Genomic DNA, 19,780 nt, shown 5'->3' on the forward strand with positions numbered 1-19,780 from the left:
GGGAGCCCAAGGGTGGATAGGGCAGTGCTGAGTCTCTCCTAGGAGCCTGTGTGTGGCTAGGAAAATGCTAGTCTTTCCTCAGAGCCTGTGGGTGGCTAGGACAGTGCTGGTCTCTCCTGGGAGCCCAAGGGTGGCTAGGACAGTGCTGAGTCTCTCCTCAGGGCCTGTGTGTGCCTAGGACAGTGCTGGTCTCTCCTGAGAGCCCAAGGGTGGCTAGGACAGTGCTAGTCTCTCCTCAGAGCCTGTGTGTGGCTAGGACAGTACTGGTGTCTCCTGGGGCCTGTGTGTGGCTAGGACAGTGCTGAGTCTCTCCTTAGAGCCTGCATGAGGCTAGGGCAATGTTGAGTCTCTCCTGGGAGCCTGTGTGTGGCTAGGACAGTGCTGGTCTCTCCTGAGAGCCCAAGGGTGGCTAGGACAGTGCTAGTCTCTCCTCGGCGCCTGTGTGTGGCTAGGACAGTGCTGGTCTCTCCTGAGAGCCCAAGGGTGGCTAGGACAGTGCTAGTCTCTCCTCAGAGCCTGTGTGTGGCTAGGACAGTGCTGGCCTCTCCTGTAAACCCAAGGGTGGCTAGGAGAGTGCTGGTGTCTCCTGGGGCCTGTGTGTGGCTAGGACAATGTTGAGTCTCTCCTGGGAGGCTGTGTGTGACTAGGACAGTGCTGGTCTCTCCTGGGAGCCCAAGGGTGGCTAGGACAGTGCTAAGTCTCTCCTGGGAGCCCTCCTGTGGCTAGGACAGTGCTGGTCTCTCCTGGAAGCCCATGTGTGGCTAGGACAGTGCTGTCTCTCCTGGGAGCCCGTGTGTGGCTGGGACAGTGTTGTCTCTCCTGGGAGCCCGTGAGTGGCTGGGACAGTGCTGGTCTCTCCTGGGAGCATGTGTGTGGCTAGGACAGTGCTGAGGGTCTCCTGGGATCCCCTGTGTGGCTAGGACAGTGCTGGTCTCTCGTTGGAGCCCAAGGGTTGCTAGAACAGTGCTGGTCACTCCTGGGAGCCCGTGTGTGGCTAGGACAGTGCTGAGTCTCTCCTGGGAGCGTATGTGTGGCTAGAACAGTTCTTGTCTCTCCTGGGAGCCCGTGTGTGGCTGGGACAGTGCTGGTCTCTCCTGGGAGCCCAAGGGTGGCTAGGACAGTGCTGAGTCTCTCCTGATACCCCGCGTGTGGCTAGGACAATGCTGGTCTCTGCTGGGAGCCCGTGTGTGGCTAGGACAATGCTGGTCTCTCCTGGGAGCCCGCCTGTGGCTAGGACAGTGCTAAGTCTCTTCTGGGAGTCTGTGTGTGGATAGGGCAGTGCTGGTCTCTCCTGGGAGCCCGTGTGTGGCTAGGACAGTGCTGAGGGTCTCCTGGGATCCCCTGTGTGGCTAGGACATTTCTGAGGGTGTCCTGGGAGACCGTGTATGGGTAAGACAGAGCTGATTCCGGCCCCATGTTTTCAAGGGTCCTGGAGATATTCACTTCAGTCATCGGATGCTCAGTTCGAGCACTGACCTCTGCCAAGGGGGAGCGGCAGTCGGGGTAGAGTAGAACTCCTGAGTCAGCCTTCTCCTAGGAAGTCACAATCTTCCTCCGGTGGTGTGTGTCCCCGACACCTGCAAGAACCATCTTGGGTTCACAAGGGTTTTCACCCCCTGTGTGGGTCCAGGGACCCAGAATTCTCAAGGATGAACCTTGGTCGCCATAGTCAGCCAGGTGTAGCGTAGCTTTGGTCAGCGATGCATTCTTCCCTCCTCTTTGTGTGACTTTGTCCTTTTAGAGAACGCCTCCAGGTGCAGTGTCAAGCGACGGTGATAGTGGGTTGAAGGCCCTTGTCCTGGGCACTGCACTCCACCAGTGCCTTGGCACGAGCTCCCTGTGCAGTCAGGTTTACATGTTCTTCCATCTAATTCTATTCACCTTGCTTTTTCATGGGTGTCTGCTGGGGTGATGCAAAACATGCCTGCTGGACGTGATACTAGGAGTGTTTGCTGGGATGATGCCAAAAGTGTCTGCTGGGGTCATTGTAAACGTGTCTGCTGGACGTGATACCAAGAGTGTCTGCCAGACGTGATGGCAAAAGTGTCCGTTGGAGCGATGCTAAAAGTGCCTGCTGTGATCATGCTAAACATGTCTGCTGGAAGTGATACTAAGAGTATCCGCTGGGGGTGATGCTAAAAGTGTCTGCTGTGATGATACTAAAAGTGCCTGTTTGGGCGATGCTAAAAGTGCCTGCTAGGGTGATGCTAAAAGTGGCTGCTGGGGATGATGTTAAAAGTTCCTGCTGGGGGTGATGCTAGAAGTGCCTGCGGGGGTTGATGCTAAATGTGCCTGTTGCAGATGATGCTAGAAGTGCCTGCTGTCTGCGCCCTTCCACGCCCGGACCATGCCCAGTGCCAGGAACCCTGGATCTCTGACAAGCCATCCCCTGGCCAGCATCCATTATGATGCAGTGACCCTCCACCTCCTTAACAACGGATGCCTCAGGGACTGCTGCACCACATCCCCCAAAGACACCCACGGACCTTTTTCGGGCAGGGACTGCAACTTAATTGCTGGCCACAACAAGCAGAAGGTACTCCCCACACCCGGAAATAACAACACCCACCACAATCCATCAACTGCCTCCTCCTGAACATCCTCTCCCTCCACAAGCATGCCACAGAACTCTGGGATTTAAACGATACCGCTCGACCAGACATCTACTTCCTTACCGAAACCTGGACCAACCTCACCTCGGGACCAGACATCGCCATCCTGGATGGATACAGCATCCTAAGGATTGAACAGCCCTCCCACCTGGGTGGTGGACTTGCCATCATACACAAGTCTTCACTACGTATCAAGGCCAACTCAGAAGAACAGCGCACCACCATGGAACACCTTCACTTTCTGGTCCACACCAATCACAACTCTTCCATCCACGGCACCCTGGTCTACAGGCCACCAGCCCCATACCCAGCATTCATCGATGACATCGTAGGCATCGCCACCTCCCAGGCCCTGGAATCCAACGACTACCTCCTCCTCGGCGACCTGAATTTCCACCTGGAGGATGCAACGATCCAAACACCACCGCTCTACTTGGCAACCTCTTCACCCTCGGCCTTAGACAGCTGATCACCGCGCCCACGCACATCGCAGGACACACACTGGACCCCATCTTCACCTCAAGCAAACTGATTACCATTGAGACCATCTCCACCCCAGACTGGACCGAGCACCGTTGTCTACACTTTACCATTGTTGCACCCAGCAGCCGCATTCTCACCCCCATGATCCCTCACAGGAAATGGAATGATATAACCAACGAGCAACTCAACACAATTCTCACCAAATCCCTCCCACCTCCCTCTGATGACGCCAACACCTCAGCACGCAATGTCAATGCATAATTCACCGAATACTCCGACACTGTAGCCCCCCTCCGTCTGACATCGGCCAAGCACATACCAAAGAAAAACAGCTGGTTCACCACTGAACTCCAAGAATCCAAATGCACCCCCAGGCATCTAAAAAAAAATGGAGGAACAGCCAAAACAGCAAAAACCTTGCCTCCTTCAGAGCCGAAACCGACATCCACCACCAACATATCAAGAACGCAAGAAAGAACGCACTTTGGAAATGCACCAACTCCTCCACACACAACACAAAGTAACTTTTCTCAGTCATAAACAAGTTCACAAATGCCACCTTCGAAGCCACCAGTATCCCCCGTCACAAGACCTCTGCGACAAACTCACCACCTTCTTCCACCACACGATCCAAGACATCTACAACAGCTTTGTCCCAGAAAACCAACCCAGCACCAGAATCTACAACTGACCCACCCCCACAGAACCCACCCAGGTCATCCACAGCTGGTCCACGCTCACCACAGAAGAAACAGAAAAAATCATGAACAGCACCCACTCCGGAGCCCCCACAGACCCTTTCCTGCACCACATCTACATCAGAGCCAGCACATCCATCACCCGAGCCCCGGAACACGATAAACTGCTCCATCAACACTGGTACCTTCCCCGAGGACTGGAAACACGCTGAAGTATGCCCCTTCCTGAAGAAACCCTCAGCCGACCCATCAGAACTAAAGAACTTCCAACCCATCTTGCTGCTACCCACACCTCAGCCAAAGTACTGAAGAAAGCCATCAAAACACAACTGCAAAATTTCATCAAAGTCAACAACTCTTTGGACAGCTCCCAGTCCGGGTTCCACAGCATGGAGACAGCTCTTCTTGCAGCCACCGACGACATCCAATCACTTCTAGACTGTGGCCACACTGCAGCACTCATACTCCTCGACCTTTCAGCGGCCTTCAACATGGTCTCCCACAGCACACTATGCACCAGACTCCGCAACATAGGAATCCGTGGAACAGGCCTGAAATGGATCCACTCCTTCCTCTCCAGAAGGACTCAGAGGGTCAGGCTCCCTCCCTACACATCTAAGCCCACAGGAGTCAGCTGGGGAGTTCCCCAAGGATCCTCTCTGACTCTCTTCCAACATATACGTGACCCCACTCACAGCCATCATCAGAAACCATGGAATGGACATCATGTCATATGTCAATGTTACACAACTCATCATTTCCTTCACCAAAGACCCGGACACGGCCAAAAGGAATTTCCACTGGGGAATGGAAGCCATCGCCACCTGGATGAAAGAAAGCTGTCTTAAGCTCAAGTCTGACAAGACAGAGCTCATCATTTTCGGAAGCGCCACCTTAGCATGGGACGACTCCTGGTGGTCCACATCTCTCAGCACCCCGCTTTCACTGACTGAGCATGCTCGCAAACATAGGCATCATCCTCAACTCCTCCCTAACTATGACTCGACAGGTAAACTCAGTCACCTCCTCTTGCTGGCACACCCTCCACAAACTCCCGAAAATTTTCAAATGGATCCCAGCGAACTGCCACAGGACAGTCACCCACGTCTTAGTCACAAACAAGCTTGACTATGGCAACGCTGTCTATGCCAGCGCCACGATGAGAAACATCTAAAAGCTCTAACTCATCCAGGACGCGTCTGCCAGACTTGTCCTTAACCTTCCACGCCAAGAACATATCTCCCAGCACCTGAGGACCCTCCACTGGCTCCAAATAGAAAAACTAATCATCTTCAAGCTACTCACCCACACAGACAAAGCCATACATAACGTTGGACTGGCCTACCTGAACCACCATGTCTCCTTCAAAACCCCCGCCAGATCGCTCCACTCAGCTCAACTGGCACCTATCCCTTGCATTCGGAAAACCACCGCCGGAGGACAATCCTTCACCTACATCGCAGCAAAGAGCTGAAACAACCTCCCCCTGCACCTCAGACAAAGCCCATCGCTCACCATCTTCAGAAAGAAGCTGAAGACGTGGCTTTTCGGATGAGGCTCCACCTTCCACCTCACCCCAACCCCCCGAGTATGATGCTAGAAGTGTCTGTAGGGGGTGATACTAGAAGAAAAGTGCCTGCTGGTAATGCTGAGAGTAGACTACAGGATTATTTACTCCCAGTCTACGCTGAATGTTCATGTCTTCAGCTCTCCGCTGAAGGGTTCCTGTCTCTGTTCTCCAAACGATGTGAGCTCCAATCCCTGGAAACAATATGGTTTCGCTTTGTTGTCCTCTGTCTCTGAGGCAAGTGAAGCTGCCACTCCTGCTGGCCTCCTTCTGACTCTTTTGAGGGGGAGGGTGGGCACATGTCTAGTTGGGGTGGAGAGATGCTCCATCTGTCATCTAGCTTCAGAATATATGGAGGCTACTTTAAAGTATTTTTAAAGTATTTTTTCAGTATTTCTTCTTGAACAGTAGAGTAAGGATGGCCACTTAAGTAAGACCTGTCTTTCTAACTTGCGTTCGCAGCATCCCTCGGCCCTGGACAGCAGTGATCTTCAGAATGGCAGCAGCCGCTCCACAGATGGCTCTTGGGAGTCAGGGTGAGTAGATGTCAGGGGGGCCCTCGGGCCCCGGGTGAACGTCAGAGTATTGTATACAGCAGTATGATATGACTTACATTTTGGGCTGTAAATACCATTTACAAAAATATCCTGGTACTGTGTGTAGTTTGTCAATTATTAAAGCCATAGAGGTCTTATTTTAGTAAACAATATTTATGTCAGAATATTTTGACTATGATATTCTGGCACCACGCACATGCCTCATCACTCGTGTGTGAGAGGTTGGAGCCATCACCCCCTCAACCCATTCTTGTCCCAGTCTTTGCTACATTGCGGTGTCTGTTTCGTGAGGACCAGGACAGGATGTGGGAGAAAGACCCTTCACCATGGGGTATCCTTACCACTGAGGGGCCGGCAGCAAAGTGCCAGGCACCGTTTCCAGGATCCTTGCTGGGCTGCAAGGGATTGTGACAGCCTCCAGTGCAGCCATATTGTTCATGCCTTGTTATGGGGCGCGGCCTGTGTTTGGGGACCAGAAGGGTAGTGCATGCTGGGTAAATGATGCACTACTCCCGCGCTGCAGTGCACCCCACATCTGCCTGATGTAGGCCAAGGGGTGAGTTAAGCCCACAGCAGCTGAGCTTTAAAAGGTGAGTGAGCCACTAGCCCTCACTCCAGTGGCACAGGGTGATAAGGACATGTTCACTCCCAGTCTGCCGCCACCACGCTTGTGCTGATTACCTCCCGGTGAAGGCAATAGCCTTCCACCACTATACGGCAGAGCTTTGTGCGCCCAAACGAGACCACAATCAATGAGACAGGCCTCTGTCATGGCGCACACACATAATTTGTGTTCACCTAGGACAAAAAAATCTGCATTAGACAACAGTACAGATCAGCATTCAGGGCAAGTGTACAAGTCTCTAACCACAAGGAGGACTTTTTCGCCCCCACTGTTGTCTTCCGTCTTTCATTTCCCTCCTTGGTGAACCGTCCTTTCCCTTCTCAGCCTCCTGGGACTCTCTCCCTACTCTCATCAATGGCTCTATGGTGGCCATTCACTCGTTTGCCCTCCTCAGGAATTAAGGGTCTGACCTCAACAACCACTGGGAAGAAAGTACAAAGAACAGCAGAGGTCCAGGTTCAACCTGCCTGTGGAGGATGAACAGGCCAGGACTAGTGGAGAGACATGCACAGGCGCTCAAGTGACAGTCAAAGCATGCAGAGCATCCCAGAAGGTCTGCCTGCTTAACCCCTGCTGTCAAAGTCCAGTCTATTTGGCCCAGAACTGTTTTTTACACATTCTTCCATGTGCTTGAGGGTCATTGGTACTTCTGGGCTTTGTCATTTTGCCCGAGATCGCACCTGAATATTTCTATAGGGGTGTTGTGGCCCCAGGTGGCTATTCTTCACAACTGTACAATTGTCATCCAGTCTTACCTAGACGACTGGCTGATTTACTCACCATTAGAGGCCAGGAGGACAAGGCGTGTGAGCATGGAGTGCCAGCATCGGGTTTCTCCTACATCTCAAGGTGGTGTAGCCATTCGAAACAGTGGGTATCTACCATGTGAAATCACCTAGCCTGTTGGGTTGAGATTAGTCCCAGACGTGGTGTGATCAAAAGAGGTCTTATAAGTTAGCCCCAAGTGCCACCCACTCAGATATGTGTTTCCTTGCGTTCCATCACTCTGTGTGTCCTGGTGACTTTAGCTTGCTGTGTCAGGTCCCCTGGTCAGACATTTCCTTCATCTGTTCCTGTCTTTCCATGGCCGCAGGCTCTGGGCCCAGTTTCTATCAGGTTACGAGATGGCAAGCAGTGGCTCTCCCTGGTGGTCCCCATTCTCTCTCAGACCCTGTGCCTCTGACTATGGTTGTCAGAAACCTGAGGATTCATTCCACTCCAGCAGTTCATCTGGAGAGAGCCTGTAGCTGTTTCCCACCTATTTCAATACTAGCCTGTCCTTCTCTGCACTGACAGCACAATAATGAAGACATGTATTAATAGGCAGCCAGAAGCTGGTTTAGAAGTCATGGCCACCTTGCTCTTAGATTTAAAGTTGGGGGGAGTCACATCTGCTAGATGTGAGGGCGGACTATCTCAGCACGTGTTCCCTCTCTTAAATATCTACATGCTGTTTCTTTCGACCTTTATAGGAGTGTACAGCTGATTCGATGTGCCTGAGTTGGATTCATTTGCAAGGTTCAGCTATGCTCTTTTCTGCTTCTTCTCCCAGGATTGTGGGACAGATGTGATTTCCTCCATGTGGCCTCTTCATTTGCTTTCTCCCTTCATTCCTTCTCTCCTCTTATTGAAGCTGAGGCTGAGGCTCCTTTCTGGTCCTGGATGGGAGGATTCTCTTCTTCCGCTCAAAGCTGTAGTTTTAGAGTTGATTTCGCAATTCAACCCCTGCCCTTTGGTAAACTCACTTCTGTCTATAGTGTCCTGCAAAAGGTTTTGCCTGTATGCTTTCAGGTTGAGTGAAGGCAGCTGCATCAGTTAGGACTCTCCATCGCTCTTGCAGCTTCAATCCAGGAGTCTCATAAGGGATGTACTAGAAAGTCCCAAAACCACCGCTCAGCTTCCTGTGCATCTTGGGATCAGGGCTGCTCATTTGCCTCCTGTAGCTGGAAAGTAAACCCAGGTGGGTGCAATAATTAATGATCATGGATTCTACTGAGCCTGGCTGAATCCACCCACCGGGTTCCCAGCAGGTCCATTGTTATGTATTGGTGTAAGGAAATATCTCTTTTTGCATGGCACCTCCAAATGTGGTACGTTGGGAGAAGTAGTTCTTTCCTCCACCCTAACGGACCAGCAAGAGAGTGCCTGCTATCGGTTCTTGAAGCAGTTTGCTTGGCTGTTTTCTCAGATCTCAGGTCTAACAACATAGTGTACCTGTAATGTGGACACAGGTGACAGCTTGCCTGCTAAGAGTATAATTTGCACACTGTCAGACAGGTCAAGGCTAACGTTAGGTAAGATGCTAGAGGTGGGGGTCATAGAGCCCTTTAATAATCCTGGGCCCAGCCCAGTGATACTGGTGCCCACATCAAACCCAAAAGGATGGAAACCTGAGATGAGCTGATGAGCTCATTTATAAGTTGGAGGCTGCAAAATATCTGAGCACCTTTGACCTGATGTCAGGTTGTTGGCAGATAGTTCGCACACTAGGAGCCAAGGAGATGTTTTTTTCTACACCAGAAAGCCACTTCCAATTTAAAGTGGTGCCATTTGGTTTGAAGAATGCACCTGCCATCTTCCAGAGGTTCATCTTCAGAGTGCTTTCAACCTCGGAAAGAATCAGTGCAGCATATCTGGATGATATTGTCTCATTCATTCCACCCGGGAGGATCACCTTGTCCACCTCAAGGAGGTCCTTTAGGCTTGCAGCAGATAGGGCTGACTATTATGGCAGGTAAGGGCCAGACAGGGCAAGGTTCCGTTGTGTATTTGGGACACCAAGGTCATGTGCAACCTCTCCTTTGTGCTTTGTGATCAGCGCCTAAAGGCACCTGGTTTCAGCAAATAGTTCACTGTCCAGACATTGGATTGGGCAGTGTTGTCACAAGTGAATGATTTGGGCCAGAGTCAACCAGTTGCCTTCATCAGTAGGCGATTCTTCCCCAGACAGCAGCACTGGAGTCCCGTCGAGAGGGAAGCCTTTGATGTGATCTGGTCCCTTAAGAAGCTGAGACCCTGCCTGTTTGAGACTCACTTCACAGATCAAATTGACCACAGACCTCTCAGGTGGCTAATGCAGATTGGAGGAGAGAACCCAAACTGTTAAGGAGGTCCATTCCCTTACAGGATATGGACTTTTCATTGGAACACAGACCTGGGACTGACCAGGCCAGTGCAGACGGCCTTTCCAGGTTCCTTTAGATGACGAGAACTAGCAGGGTGTAGGTTAGTTGGTTATCACCTTTTGTCTGGAGGGGAGCCATGTAAAGCAATGTGTCTTTTTGCATTTTTAACCCTAATGTTTTGGACTGATGTTGCTGGTTTTTTAACTCAGCGAGTACACTGAGGACTGATACCCAGACCTCTGTGCCTGTGCACTAACCCTTAGACATGTATGTTTCATTAGTTTATACCTAACTGGAATGAGCTAACTTACTCATAAGGCCCTAGTATAAGATACTAGGAGTACTCAGATTCTGTAAGTTAAACTGCCCCCCAGAGGCTGCAGCGCTTGTTGTGCCCCACTAAGTTGGTAAAAGATTACTCCCAGCCTGCCACTGCAGGGTGCTAGAGCAGTTTAAAAATGCTAAATCAACTTTGCTATTTAAAAACTGGCAAAGTCCAAACCATCCTTTTTAGTGTGTATAAATCACCCCTACAGCAGGCCTAAAGAATCCTAAGGCTGTGTGCAGCATGTTAAAGAGCAGAACAAGTGCTTTCCATGTTCTAACAGTATAAACTAGAAATTGTCATTTTTCCTGTGAGAGAGGCTAGTAGTCCCATTGGTGACTACAGGGTTAAACGCTGACAACACAGCTGTGCTAAATTCTGAATAGGACTATTAAAGCTGGTACATACAAGTCACCAAACAAATAATTGCATTAAACCTGACTTGATAACCAAGTCAAAATTAATGTAACTTTTTGCTACATTAAACTTTTGGAATGTTACCATTCTGTTGGCCAAGTTTCCTGGTGGCCGTTTACTGATGCTGACGAAAAGTCAGTCTTCTGCCTATGTGGGGAGATGTGCAAATGACTCCCAGGACAGGTACACAGTAGAGGTCAACCGCTGAAGGAGGTGTTTCCTCCTCCTGGCAGGAAGACACCTGGGGAGTTGGCCCAAAAAGCAAGCTTCAAAGGAAAATCCACCTTAAAAGGGCAAATGGTGAACATCAACGAGAGGGGCTGCTTTTTTGTCTAGATAGCCAGGATGGTGTCAGGGACAGAGTGGGAGAAAGACTGGTCGAACCATTATTTCCATGGGCACATAGCCCCCAGGTAACAACAGTTGTAGTGCGTGTTACCATGCGACATACAGCAAGAGAAGTGTTCAGCCATCTTGTGAGTGGGCAGATTAGAGCATTCTGGGAAAGCGGGATGCCACACTTCACAGGAACTTGACATCAGGCGGGAGGGAACCAAGTAGCCCATTGGCCAGTAACCATGTCCTCCATTAAGGGCACCTTCTGGCCATAAAAGGGGCAACCCTGGCCCCCAGAACGTAGATCCCACTCGGACTGGAGAAGAGGACCGAAGATGGTTTGCTCTTTTGCCCAGGCACCTGGCAAAGAGAGGCTGCACAAAAGTTGGATTACACCTGCTTCTTCTTGGGTTAACCTAGATAGGACTTGAGTCTGTGGTGTGCTGCTCGTGGAGAAATTGTACCCTGAGCCCAGACAGAAGCAGAAACTCCAAGAGGCAGTTGGCCTCTCCCTCTTCACAGCAAAGGGCTACAAAAGCAAAAAAAAAGTTTGCTTGGGCGAGCTGGTGTCCCATATCACCAGACCGTCGCTCTTTCTCGCACTACAGCCTGGGAGGCTGAGATCTGATGCCTAAAAGTTCGACCTGAGTTCATTGGACCCAGGAGAGCCATCAGAGTGCAGTTTGGCGACCCACAAGGAGAGTTATTGCAAAAAGAAGGGAACCACTGGTTTTGTTGTGCTCAGCAACTAATAGTCCAGTGGTGACTGAATGTTTGCTGGACCAAAGAAAGCTTTGAGGGATGTTGACCCCTGTGACCAAAGTCACCCCCCCCCCAAACAGTGGCATGATGAGTAGCCTCGGGAAGACCCCAGTCAGCCACACAGCATCTTCATCGCCCTTCAGCATCTTCAGTATCCTACATCCCTGGCATCAGGGCCACTCCAAAAGAGTCATTAATGCTGGAACTGGACTGGGAACTGCTTTTCTTGTGAAGATAACTATTTCTTGAGACCTTGTTGGTCAGTCTGACTAGCTCCCCTCCAGAGTACCTCACCTGAAGTAATCCAAAGTGACTGCATTCAACCTGGATGTATCGTTTTTGCTGAAAGGTTTTCTAAGTATCAAATTTGTTGAATTTGCCAATGTTTGTTCATGGGTGAGTGAAGAGTATTAAATTATTGTTTCTTTAAAAATCGATAACTCCACAACCCTTCTATTGATCTTTTTCATTTTGGTGCCCATAAATTCATAAAAATATATAATCTATTTTTATAAATTGGTGTTGGATTTCTTGAGGGTCATGTTTCTTTCTTCTTCAGTTGTTTTGGTGTTGTTTAAATCCTTCAAACTTGTTCCTTTGTTGAAGCCTGACTACTTGAAGCGGCAGCTACCCAGGGTTGAGCTAAGGTTTGACAAACAAAGCCTGACTCGCCCTAAGAAGAGTTGGACATGTATCACACGGTGAAGTCTCACAACCAAACCATATAATACACCACATTCCTCACTTTTGGAATTTATATTTTCCTACCCCTGATAATGCACAAAGTAGTTTCAAGGGCTTGGCTGGTAGAGTGTGTGTTTTATGTCTGGGTTGTAAAACAGATGTAGTTTTTAAGTATAGGTAGAGTATTCCTTGGGTCCGACCTTTCAACCATCCAGTTTCAACCACTGGATTGAGATTGTGTTAATTACAACTTTGCTTTGAAAAGGGGAGTACTCATCTCTATTTATACTAATGGCTATTGTGTGTATCATTCCGCATCCACTCAAACGACTGCATTGAACTGAATAAGGAACTACTTTACAGCTATAACCCTGTGTGTAGATGTGAGAAAGTACCCCCACTTTTGGCCTGTTTGTGAGTGTTTGTCAGTGTGTTTTTACTGTCTCACTGGGATCCTGCTAGCCAGGACACCAGTGCGCATAGTTTGTGGCCTAAATATATATGCCTGTGGTGTGCCTAACTGTGTCACTGAGACTCTGCGAATCAGAACCTCACTGCTTATGCCCTCTCTGCTTCCAAATTATTAACTTCATATTCCAATCCTAATTGGCACACTGGACCCCGTTATAAGTCCCTAGTATATGGTATTTAGGTACCCAGGGCATTAGGGTTCCAGGAGGTCCCCGTGGGCCGCAGCATTTCTTTTGCAACCCATAAGGAGCTCAGACAAACCTTTCTTCAGGACTGCCACTGCAGCCTGCGTGAAATAGTGCACACACTATTTCACAGCCATTTTCACTGCACTTAAGTAACTTATAAGTCACTTATATGTCTAACCTTCATTTACTGAAGGCTAGGTGCAAAGTTACTGAGTGTGAGGGCACCCTTAGATTAGCAAAGGTGTCCCCACGCTGTCCAGGGCCAATTCCCCTGACTTTGTGAGTTTGGGGATACCATTACACGCGTGCACTACATATTGGTCAATACCTAAATGTAGCTTCACAATGGTAACTCCGAATGTGGCCATGTAAGGTGTCTAAGATCATGGAATTGTCCCCCCATTCCAAATCTGGCATTGGGGGGCGAATCCCATGCATTCTGGGGGCTCCACCATGGACCCCCAGTGCTGCCAAACCAACTCTCTGAGGCTTGCACTGCAGCTACAGCTGCTGCCACCTCACAGACAGAGTTCTGCTCTCCTGGGGTCTGAGCAGCTCAGTCCCAGGAAGGCAGAACAAAGCATTTCTTTTGGGAGGAGGGTGTTACACCCTCCCCCTTAAGAAATAGGTGTTACAGGCTTGGGAGGGGTAGCCTCCCAGAGCCTCTAGAAATGCTTTGAAGGGCACAGATGGTGCCCTTCTCGCATAAGCCAGTCTACACCGGTTAAGGGACCCTCAGTCCCTGCTCTGGTGCGAAACTGAACAAAGGAAAGGGGAGTGACCACTCCCCTGTCCATCACCACTCCAGGGTGGTGCCCAGACCTCTTCCAGTGTGTCCCTGGCGTTAGCCATCTTGTTTTCCAAGGTGTGGGGACACTCTGGAGATCTCTGAGTGGCCAGTGCCAGCAGGTGACGCCAGAGACCCCTCCTGATAGGTGCATACCTGGTAGGTAGCCAAACCCCCTCTCAGGGCTATTTAGGGTCTCTCCTGTGGGTTCCTCTTCAGATTCAGCTTGCAAGACTCCTCCAGGAATCCTCTGCAACCTCTGCATCAGCTTCTGACTGTCGGATCAACCGCAACTGCTCCAGGAACCACTGTAACTGCAACATAGTATCCAGAACTGTGACCCTGCAACTTCAGCTCCAGCCAGCAACTGCAACAGTTTCCATGGTGTGCATGCTCTGAGGACTTCCTGCCTTCACCCTACACCAGAAGAACCAAAGGAATCTCCCGTGGAGTGACGGAGTCACTTCCCTGCTCCAGCAGGCACCTTCCAAGACGACAACCAGTTCTCTGGGACTCCTCTCCTGGTGACGAGCATGCTCCCTGGAACACAGGCGGGGGACCCCTTTGACCTAGACTGTCCTTAGATCCAGCTGTCCAAATTTGGTAGAGGTAAGAGCTTGCCTTCCTGGTTTGCAACAGTACTACTGTGCACCGCGTCATCTCTAGCTCTTTGGGCATCTGTGCACTTTTTGCAAGAATCCTTCATGCACAGTGTGGCCCAGGTCCCCAGCACTCCCTCCTGCGATGCACAACTCGCTGAGTTGTTCTCCGGCGGTGTGGGACCTTCTTTTGTTTTGCTGCACCAACCGCAATTTGCACCTTGTTTGTCCCCGTGTCCTGGGATTCCCGTGGGTGCTGCCTGGTCATATGTGGGCTCTCTCCAGTGGTGGGTGCCCCCTTTGCTTCCTCAGTCCAAGTTGAGACCCCCAGGTCCCTCCTGGGCGTGGGAAGCACCATTTTGATGCAAAACATGACCTTGCTTGAACCAAGGGTTGGTCGAATCCAGCGCTGCAACTTGCCTGCATCCAACATCTCGACGTGGGACATCTCCTGCACCATGCAGGAACCCGCAGCCATCTTCTTTGGTGCTCTTCTGCAGACTTCTTCTAACCGGAGAATCCACTTTTGCACCATCTTCTAGGTTGGCAGGGGCTCCTGTACTTCCTGGAATCTTTTGTGACTTCTGGACTTGTCCTCCTCTCTTCACAGGTCTTCAGGTCCAGGAATCCACCATTTGTTGCTTGCACTCTTGCTTGGTTCTTGCAATAACTCTTATCACGACTTGTAGTGTGTCCTGAGGAAACTTGCAGTACTTTACTCATACTTTCCTGGGCTCTGGGGTGGGGTATTTTATTCACCTTTGCGGTTTGCTTACATTCCCAGTGCCCCTCTACACACTACACGTGCCGAGGGGTGCATTTGTGGTTCGCATTCCACTTTCTTAGTATATTGTTTGTGTTGCCCCTAGGCCTATTGCATCCTATTGCGTTTTATTGTATTTTCTATTGTTTGCACTATTCAGTGACTTTTTAATTTCCTGATTTTGGTGTCTGGTGTATATATTGTGTATAATACTTACCTCCAGAAGGAGTATTTCCTCTAAGATATTTTTAGCCCTGTGTCACTGTAGGAAGTTGGCTCTGTATGCACTATTTCAAAGTAAGGAATAGTATGCACAGAGTCCAAGGGTTCCCCTTAGAGGTAAGATAGTGGCAAAAAGAGATAATTCTAATGCTCTATTTTGTGGTAGGTACTTTAGGAACTTTGAATTAGCAAAATAGCATATACAGTTTTCACATAAATGACATATAGCTATTTTAAAACTAGACACAGTGTAATTGTCAACAGTTCCTGGGGGAGGTAAGTGTTTGTTAGTTTTTGCAGGTAAGTAAACCACCTACAGGGTTCAAACTTGGGTCCAAGGTAGCCCACCGTTGGGGGTTCAGAGCAACCCCAAAGTTACCACACCAGCAGCTCAGGGCCGGTCAGGTGCAGAGGTCAAAGTGGTGCCCAAAACGCATAGGCTTCAATGGAGAAGGGGGTGCCCCGGTTCCAGTCTGCCAGCAGGTAAGTACCCGCGTCTTCGGAGGGCAGACCAGGGGGGCTTTTGTAGGGCACTGGGGGGGGGACACAAGTCAGCACAGAAAGTGCACCCTCAGCAGCACAGGGGCGGCCGGGTGCAGTGTGCCAACAAGCGTCGGGTTCGCAATAGAAATCAATGGGAGACCAAGGGGTCTCTTCAGCGATGCAGGCAGGCAAGGGGAGGGGCTCCTCGGGGTAGCCACCACCTGGGCAAGGGAGAGGACCACCTGGGGGTCGCACCTGCACTGGAGGTCGGATCCTTCAGGTCCTGGGGGCTGCGGGTGCAGAGTCTTTACCAGGCGTCGGGTCTTTGAAGCAGGCAGTCGCGGTCAGGGGGAGCCTCGGGATTCCCTCTGCAGGTGTCGCTGTGTGGCCTCAGGGGGGTCAACTCTGGCTACTCACGGTCTTGTAGTCGCCGGGGAGTCCTCCCTGTGGTGTTTGTTCTCCACAAGTCGAGCCGGGGGCGTCGGGTGCACAGTGCAAAGTCTCACGCTTCCGGCGGGAAACGAGTGTTGTTTCAAAGTTGCTTCTTTGTTGCAAAGTTGCAGTCTTTGGTGAACAGAGCCGCTGTTCTCAGGAGTTCTTGGTCCTTCTAGATGCAGGGTAGTCCTCTGAGGCTTCAGAGGTTGCTGGACCCTGGGAACACGTCGCTGGCGCAGTGTCTTTAGAAGTGGGGAGACAGTCCGGTAGAGCTGGGACCAAAGCAGTTGGTGTCTCCGTCTTCTCTGCAGGTGTTTCAGTTCAGAAGTCCTCTTCTTCTTAGGTTGCAGGAATCTGAGTTCCTAGGTCCTGGGGAGCCCCTAAATACTGAATTTAGGGGTGTGTTTAGGTCTGGGGGGTTAGTAGCCAATGGCTACTAGCCCTGAGGGTGACTACACCCTCTTTGTGCCTCCTCCCTGAGGGGAGGGGGGCACATTCCTATCCCTGTTGGAGGAATCCTCCATCTGCAAGATGGAGGATTTCTAAAAGTCAGAGTCACCTCAGCTCAGGACACCTTAGGGGCTGTCCTGACTGGCCAGTGACTCCTCCTTGTTTTTCTCATTATCTCCTCCAGCCTTGCTGCCAAAAGTGGGGCGTGGCCGTAGGGGGCGGGCAACTCCACTAGCTGGAGTGCCCTAGGGTGCTGTAACAAAGGGGGTGAGCCTTTGAGGCTCACCGCCAGGTGTTACAGTTCCTGCAGGGGGAGGTGTGAAGCACCTCCACCCAGTACAGGCTTTGTTACTAGCCACAGAGTGACAAAGGCACTCCCCCCATGTGGCCAGCGACATTTCTGGTGTGTGGCAGGCTACAAAAACTAGTCAGCCTACACGGATAGTCGGTTTCAGGGGGCACCTCTAAGGTGCCCTCTGGGGTGTATGTTACAATAAAATGTACACTGGCATCGGTGTGCATTTATTGTGCTGAGAGGTTTGATACCAAACTTCACGGTTTTCAGGTTAGCCATTATGGTGCTGTGGAGTTCATGCATGACAGACTCCCAGACCATATACTCTTATGGCTACCCTGCACTTACAATGTCTAAGGTTTTGCTTAGACACTGTAGGGGCATAGTGCTCATGCACTAATGCCCTCACCTATGGTATAGTGCACCCTGCCTTATGGCTGTAAGGCCTGCTAGAGGGGTGACTTATCTATACCTGTAGGCAGTGTGAGGTTGGCATGGCACCCTGAGGGGAGTGCCATGTCGACTTAGTTGTTTTATCCCCACTAGCACACACAAGCTGGCAAGCAGTGGGTCTGTGCTGAGTGAGGGGTCCCCAGGGTGGCATAAGATATGCTGCAGCCCTTAGAGACCTTCCCTGGCATCAGGGCCCTTGGTACCAGGGGTACCAGTTACAAGGGACTTACCTGGATGCCAGGGTGTGCCAATTGTGAAAACAAAAGTACAGGTTAGGGAAAGAACACTGGTGCTGGGGCCTGGTTAGCAGGCCTCAGCACACTTTCAAATCAAAACTTAGCATCAGCAAATGCAAAAAGTCAGGGGGTAACCATGCCAAGGAGGCATTTCCTTACAGTCACCAAAATAAAATACATTTATTTTTGGTAACACTGAGCATTGTCTTTTATTGTGTATAAGTACTGAGTAATTATAGTGGTATTGCAGGAGCATTGCGTGTCTCCTAGTTCAGCCTAAGCTGCTCTGCTACAGCTACCTCTATCAGCCTAAGCTGCTAAAACACTGCTACATTTAACTAATAAGGGATAACTGGACCTGGTATAAGATGTAATTACCTAGGTTACCCACTACAAACCAGGTCAGCCTCCTACATAGTCCTTCCTTTCTTTCCATTTCATAGAAACAAAAAATGCTTTGATAAGGGCTCCCTCGCCTGCCTTCGTTTACTTGAATTTGAGATTAAAGCAATCCTTTATTTAAGGTAAGGGGACCCTCAATGCAACCCACCTTTCATTTGTTGTAGGGATTGAATGTGGTTTTGCTACAAGGATTAGTACATAAACCCAGACCTGCACTTCTGTGGAGGCTCCACAACCCTGTCTTATTCCTTTATCAACCCTTAGGGCCTCTGTCATTTACCCTCCAGCGGATTTGTGTGAAGTTATCGCCCTAGAGCCCAATGATGACATCAAAAAGGGCACCTGGAAGTCCTCATTCCCTAGCTGTACACCACAGTCATTCATCTCTGGGAACCATATCAAATGCCACCTTTAGGACAACAAAGGGGACATATAAACTACCCCTATTAAGGTCACCTCTGTCCATCGTAATAATAATTGAAATCTAAAAACCTGATCATTTGTAATGGTTTTAGAATTAAAACCTTCCTGGAATTGTGTCACAATGTTATTTTCATCGATCCAGGAAAGTAGCTGATTAAGAATTAGCTTGCAACATTTTTTTGGGCTGGAATCGATGAGACTGATTGTCCGTTAATCAGATGTATCTGACTGAGAACCTTTCTTGTATGTGGGTATAATTATCCCTACACCCTTCTATGAAGGGGGGATCTCTGCACCTGCCGCGATGGAACTTGCAACGCAGGTAAGGTAGGGTACCAAATAGTGTGCCTGGATTCAAAAAGATCCTCTGGTATTCAGTCAAGCCCAGGGGCCTTCCCAGGCTTGTGTGATCTAATAAGAGAGGTCATTTCTGCCAGGGCAAGAAACCCTCAGGACTTAGGGCAGCGGGTGTATTGGTCCAGCTCGGGCTTAGGTTAGCAGGAATCGTAGAAGGGTGGTACGAGGGAGTAGAACTGTGGAGGGATTTAAAATGGTTCACCCAATCCTACGGAGGATATGTGATGCAGGCCTCATTCCTCCAGTCTTGGCATCGTCTGGAGCTATGTGCCAAAAAGCTGCTTTATAACTTGCTCTGGCGATCTGGGTGTCTTGCGTGAGCCGCCCCCCCCAAGGGCACTAAGGAGATCTCTCTGAGCTACTTTACAATCTTTATAGTACCAGGTGGGGTCTGCTAGGGGAATAGAGTTCTTTTTAGACTGGGGTTTAGAAGAAATCCTTATTTTCATTTGCTCAAACCGTTTGTTATGCACATCCATAACCTTATCAAGTGATGACTCTAAAGTTGGCTATTAGGGACAGGATAGACACCAGTCCCTGATACAGGTGGTTATGTGTATTGTCACTACACACTCCCACCTGAGCTTCCTTCCCACCTAAGAGACATGTCACCACCAGGCAACCAAGAAACCCCGCTCACTCTATCTGTAGAGCCTTGGAGGACAGGTAACATGGTCCCTCCCGGTCACCATAAGGACTTACATGTCAGCTCAGGTTACGCAGGAACGAAGGTCATAAGACAATAACCCATATGCCTCTGATAGCAATTCCTTTTGAAAGTGTGGCATCTGCCTTCATCTGATCTTGTTCTCCCATTACATGCTCTCAAGTGGCAGCACACACAGAGATTTGGCATTTGCAGAGCTACCTTCAGAAGAAGCTTTAAGCAAGGGCCTGAAATTTGGGGATTACCCCAAAATGGATCTTCATCACCTGTTATTTCCCTTAGGAATGCAGAAGGTTTGAAGCAGACATTAAAATCCCTTGCCACAATCACAGCATCCTCTCCCTTAATCTTAGCACTA

The 19,780-nt window shown here is 50.0% G+C and overlaps 1 protein-coding gene across 3 annotated transcripts in view; it reads left to right on the top strand.

Annotated features, from left to right (window-relative positions):
• The window catches only part of CBLC (Cbl proto-oncogene C), a 195,336-nt gene that overhangs the window by 132,008 nt on the left and 43,548 nt on the right, over nucleotides 1–19,780 (top strand). For all 3 annotated transcript variants that reach the window (XM_069201446.1, XM_069201448.1, XM_069201447.1), the window contains one exon: nucleotides 5,823–5,896. In XM_069201446.1, coding sequence (XP_069057547.1) covers nucleotides 5,823–5,896 — 74 coding nt within the window. The remainder of the gene's footprint in view (nucleotides 1–5,822; nucleotides 5,897–19,780) is intronic.

This window comes from Pleurodeles waltl, chromosome 7, assembly GCF_031143425.1.
Source record: "Pleurodeles waltl isolate 20211129_DDA chromosome 7, aPleWal1.hap1.20221129, whole genome shotgun sequence".
Classification (NCBI taxonomy): Eukaryota; Metazoa; Chordata; class Amphibia; order Caudata; family Salamandridae; genus Pleurodeles; species Pleurodeles waltl.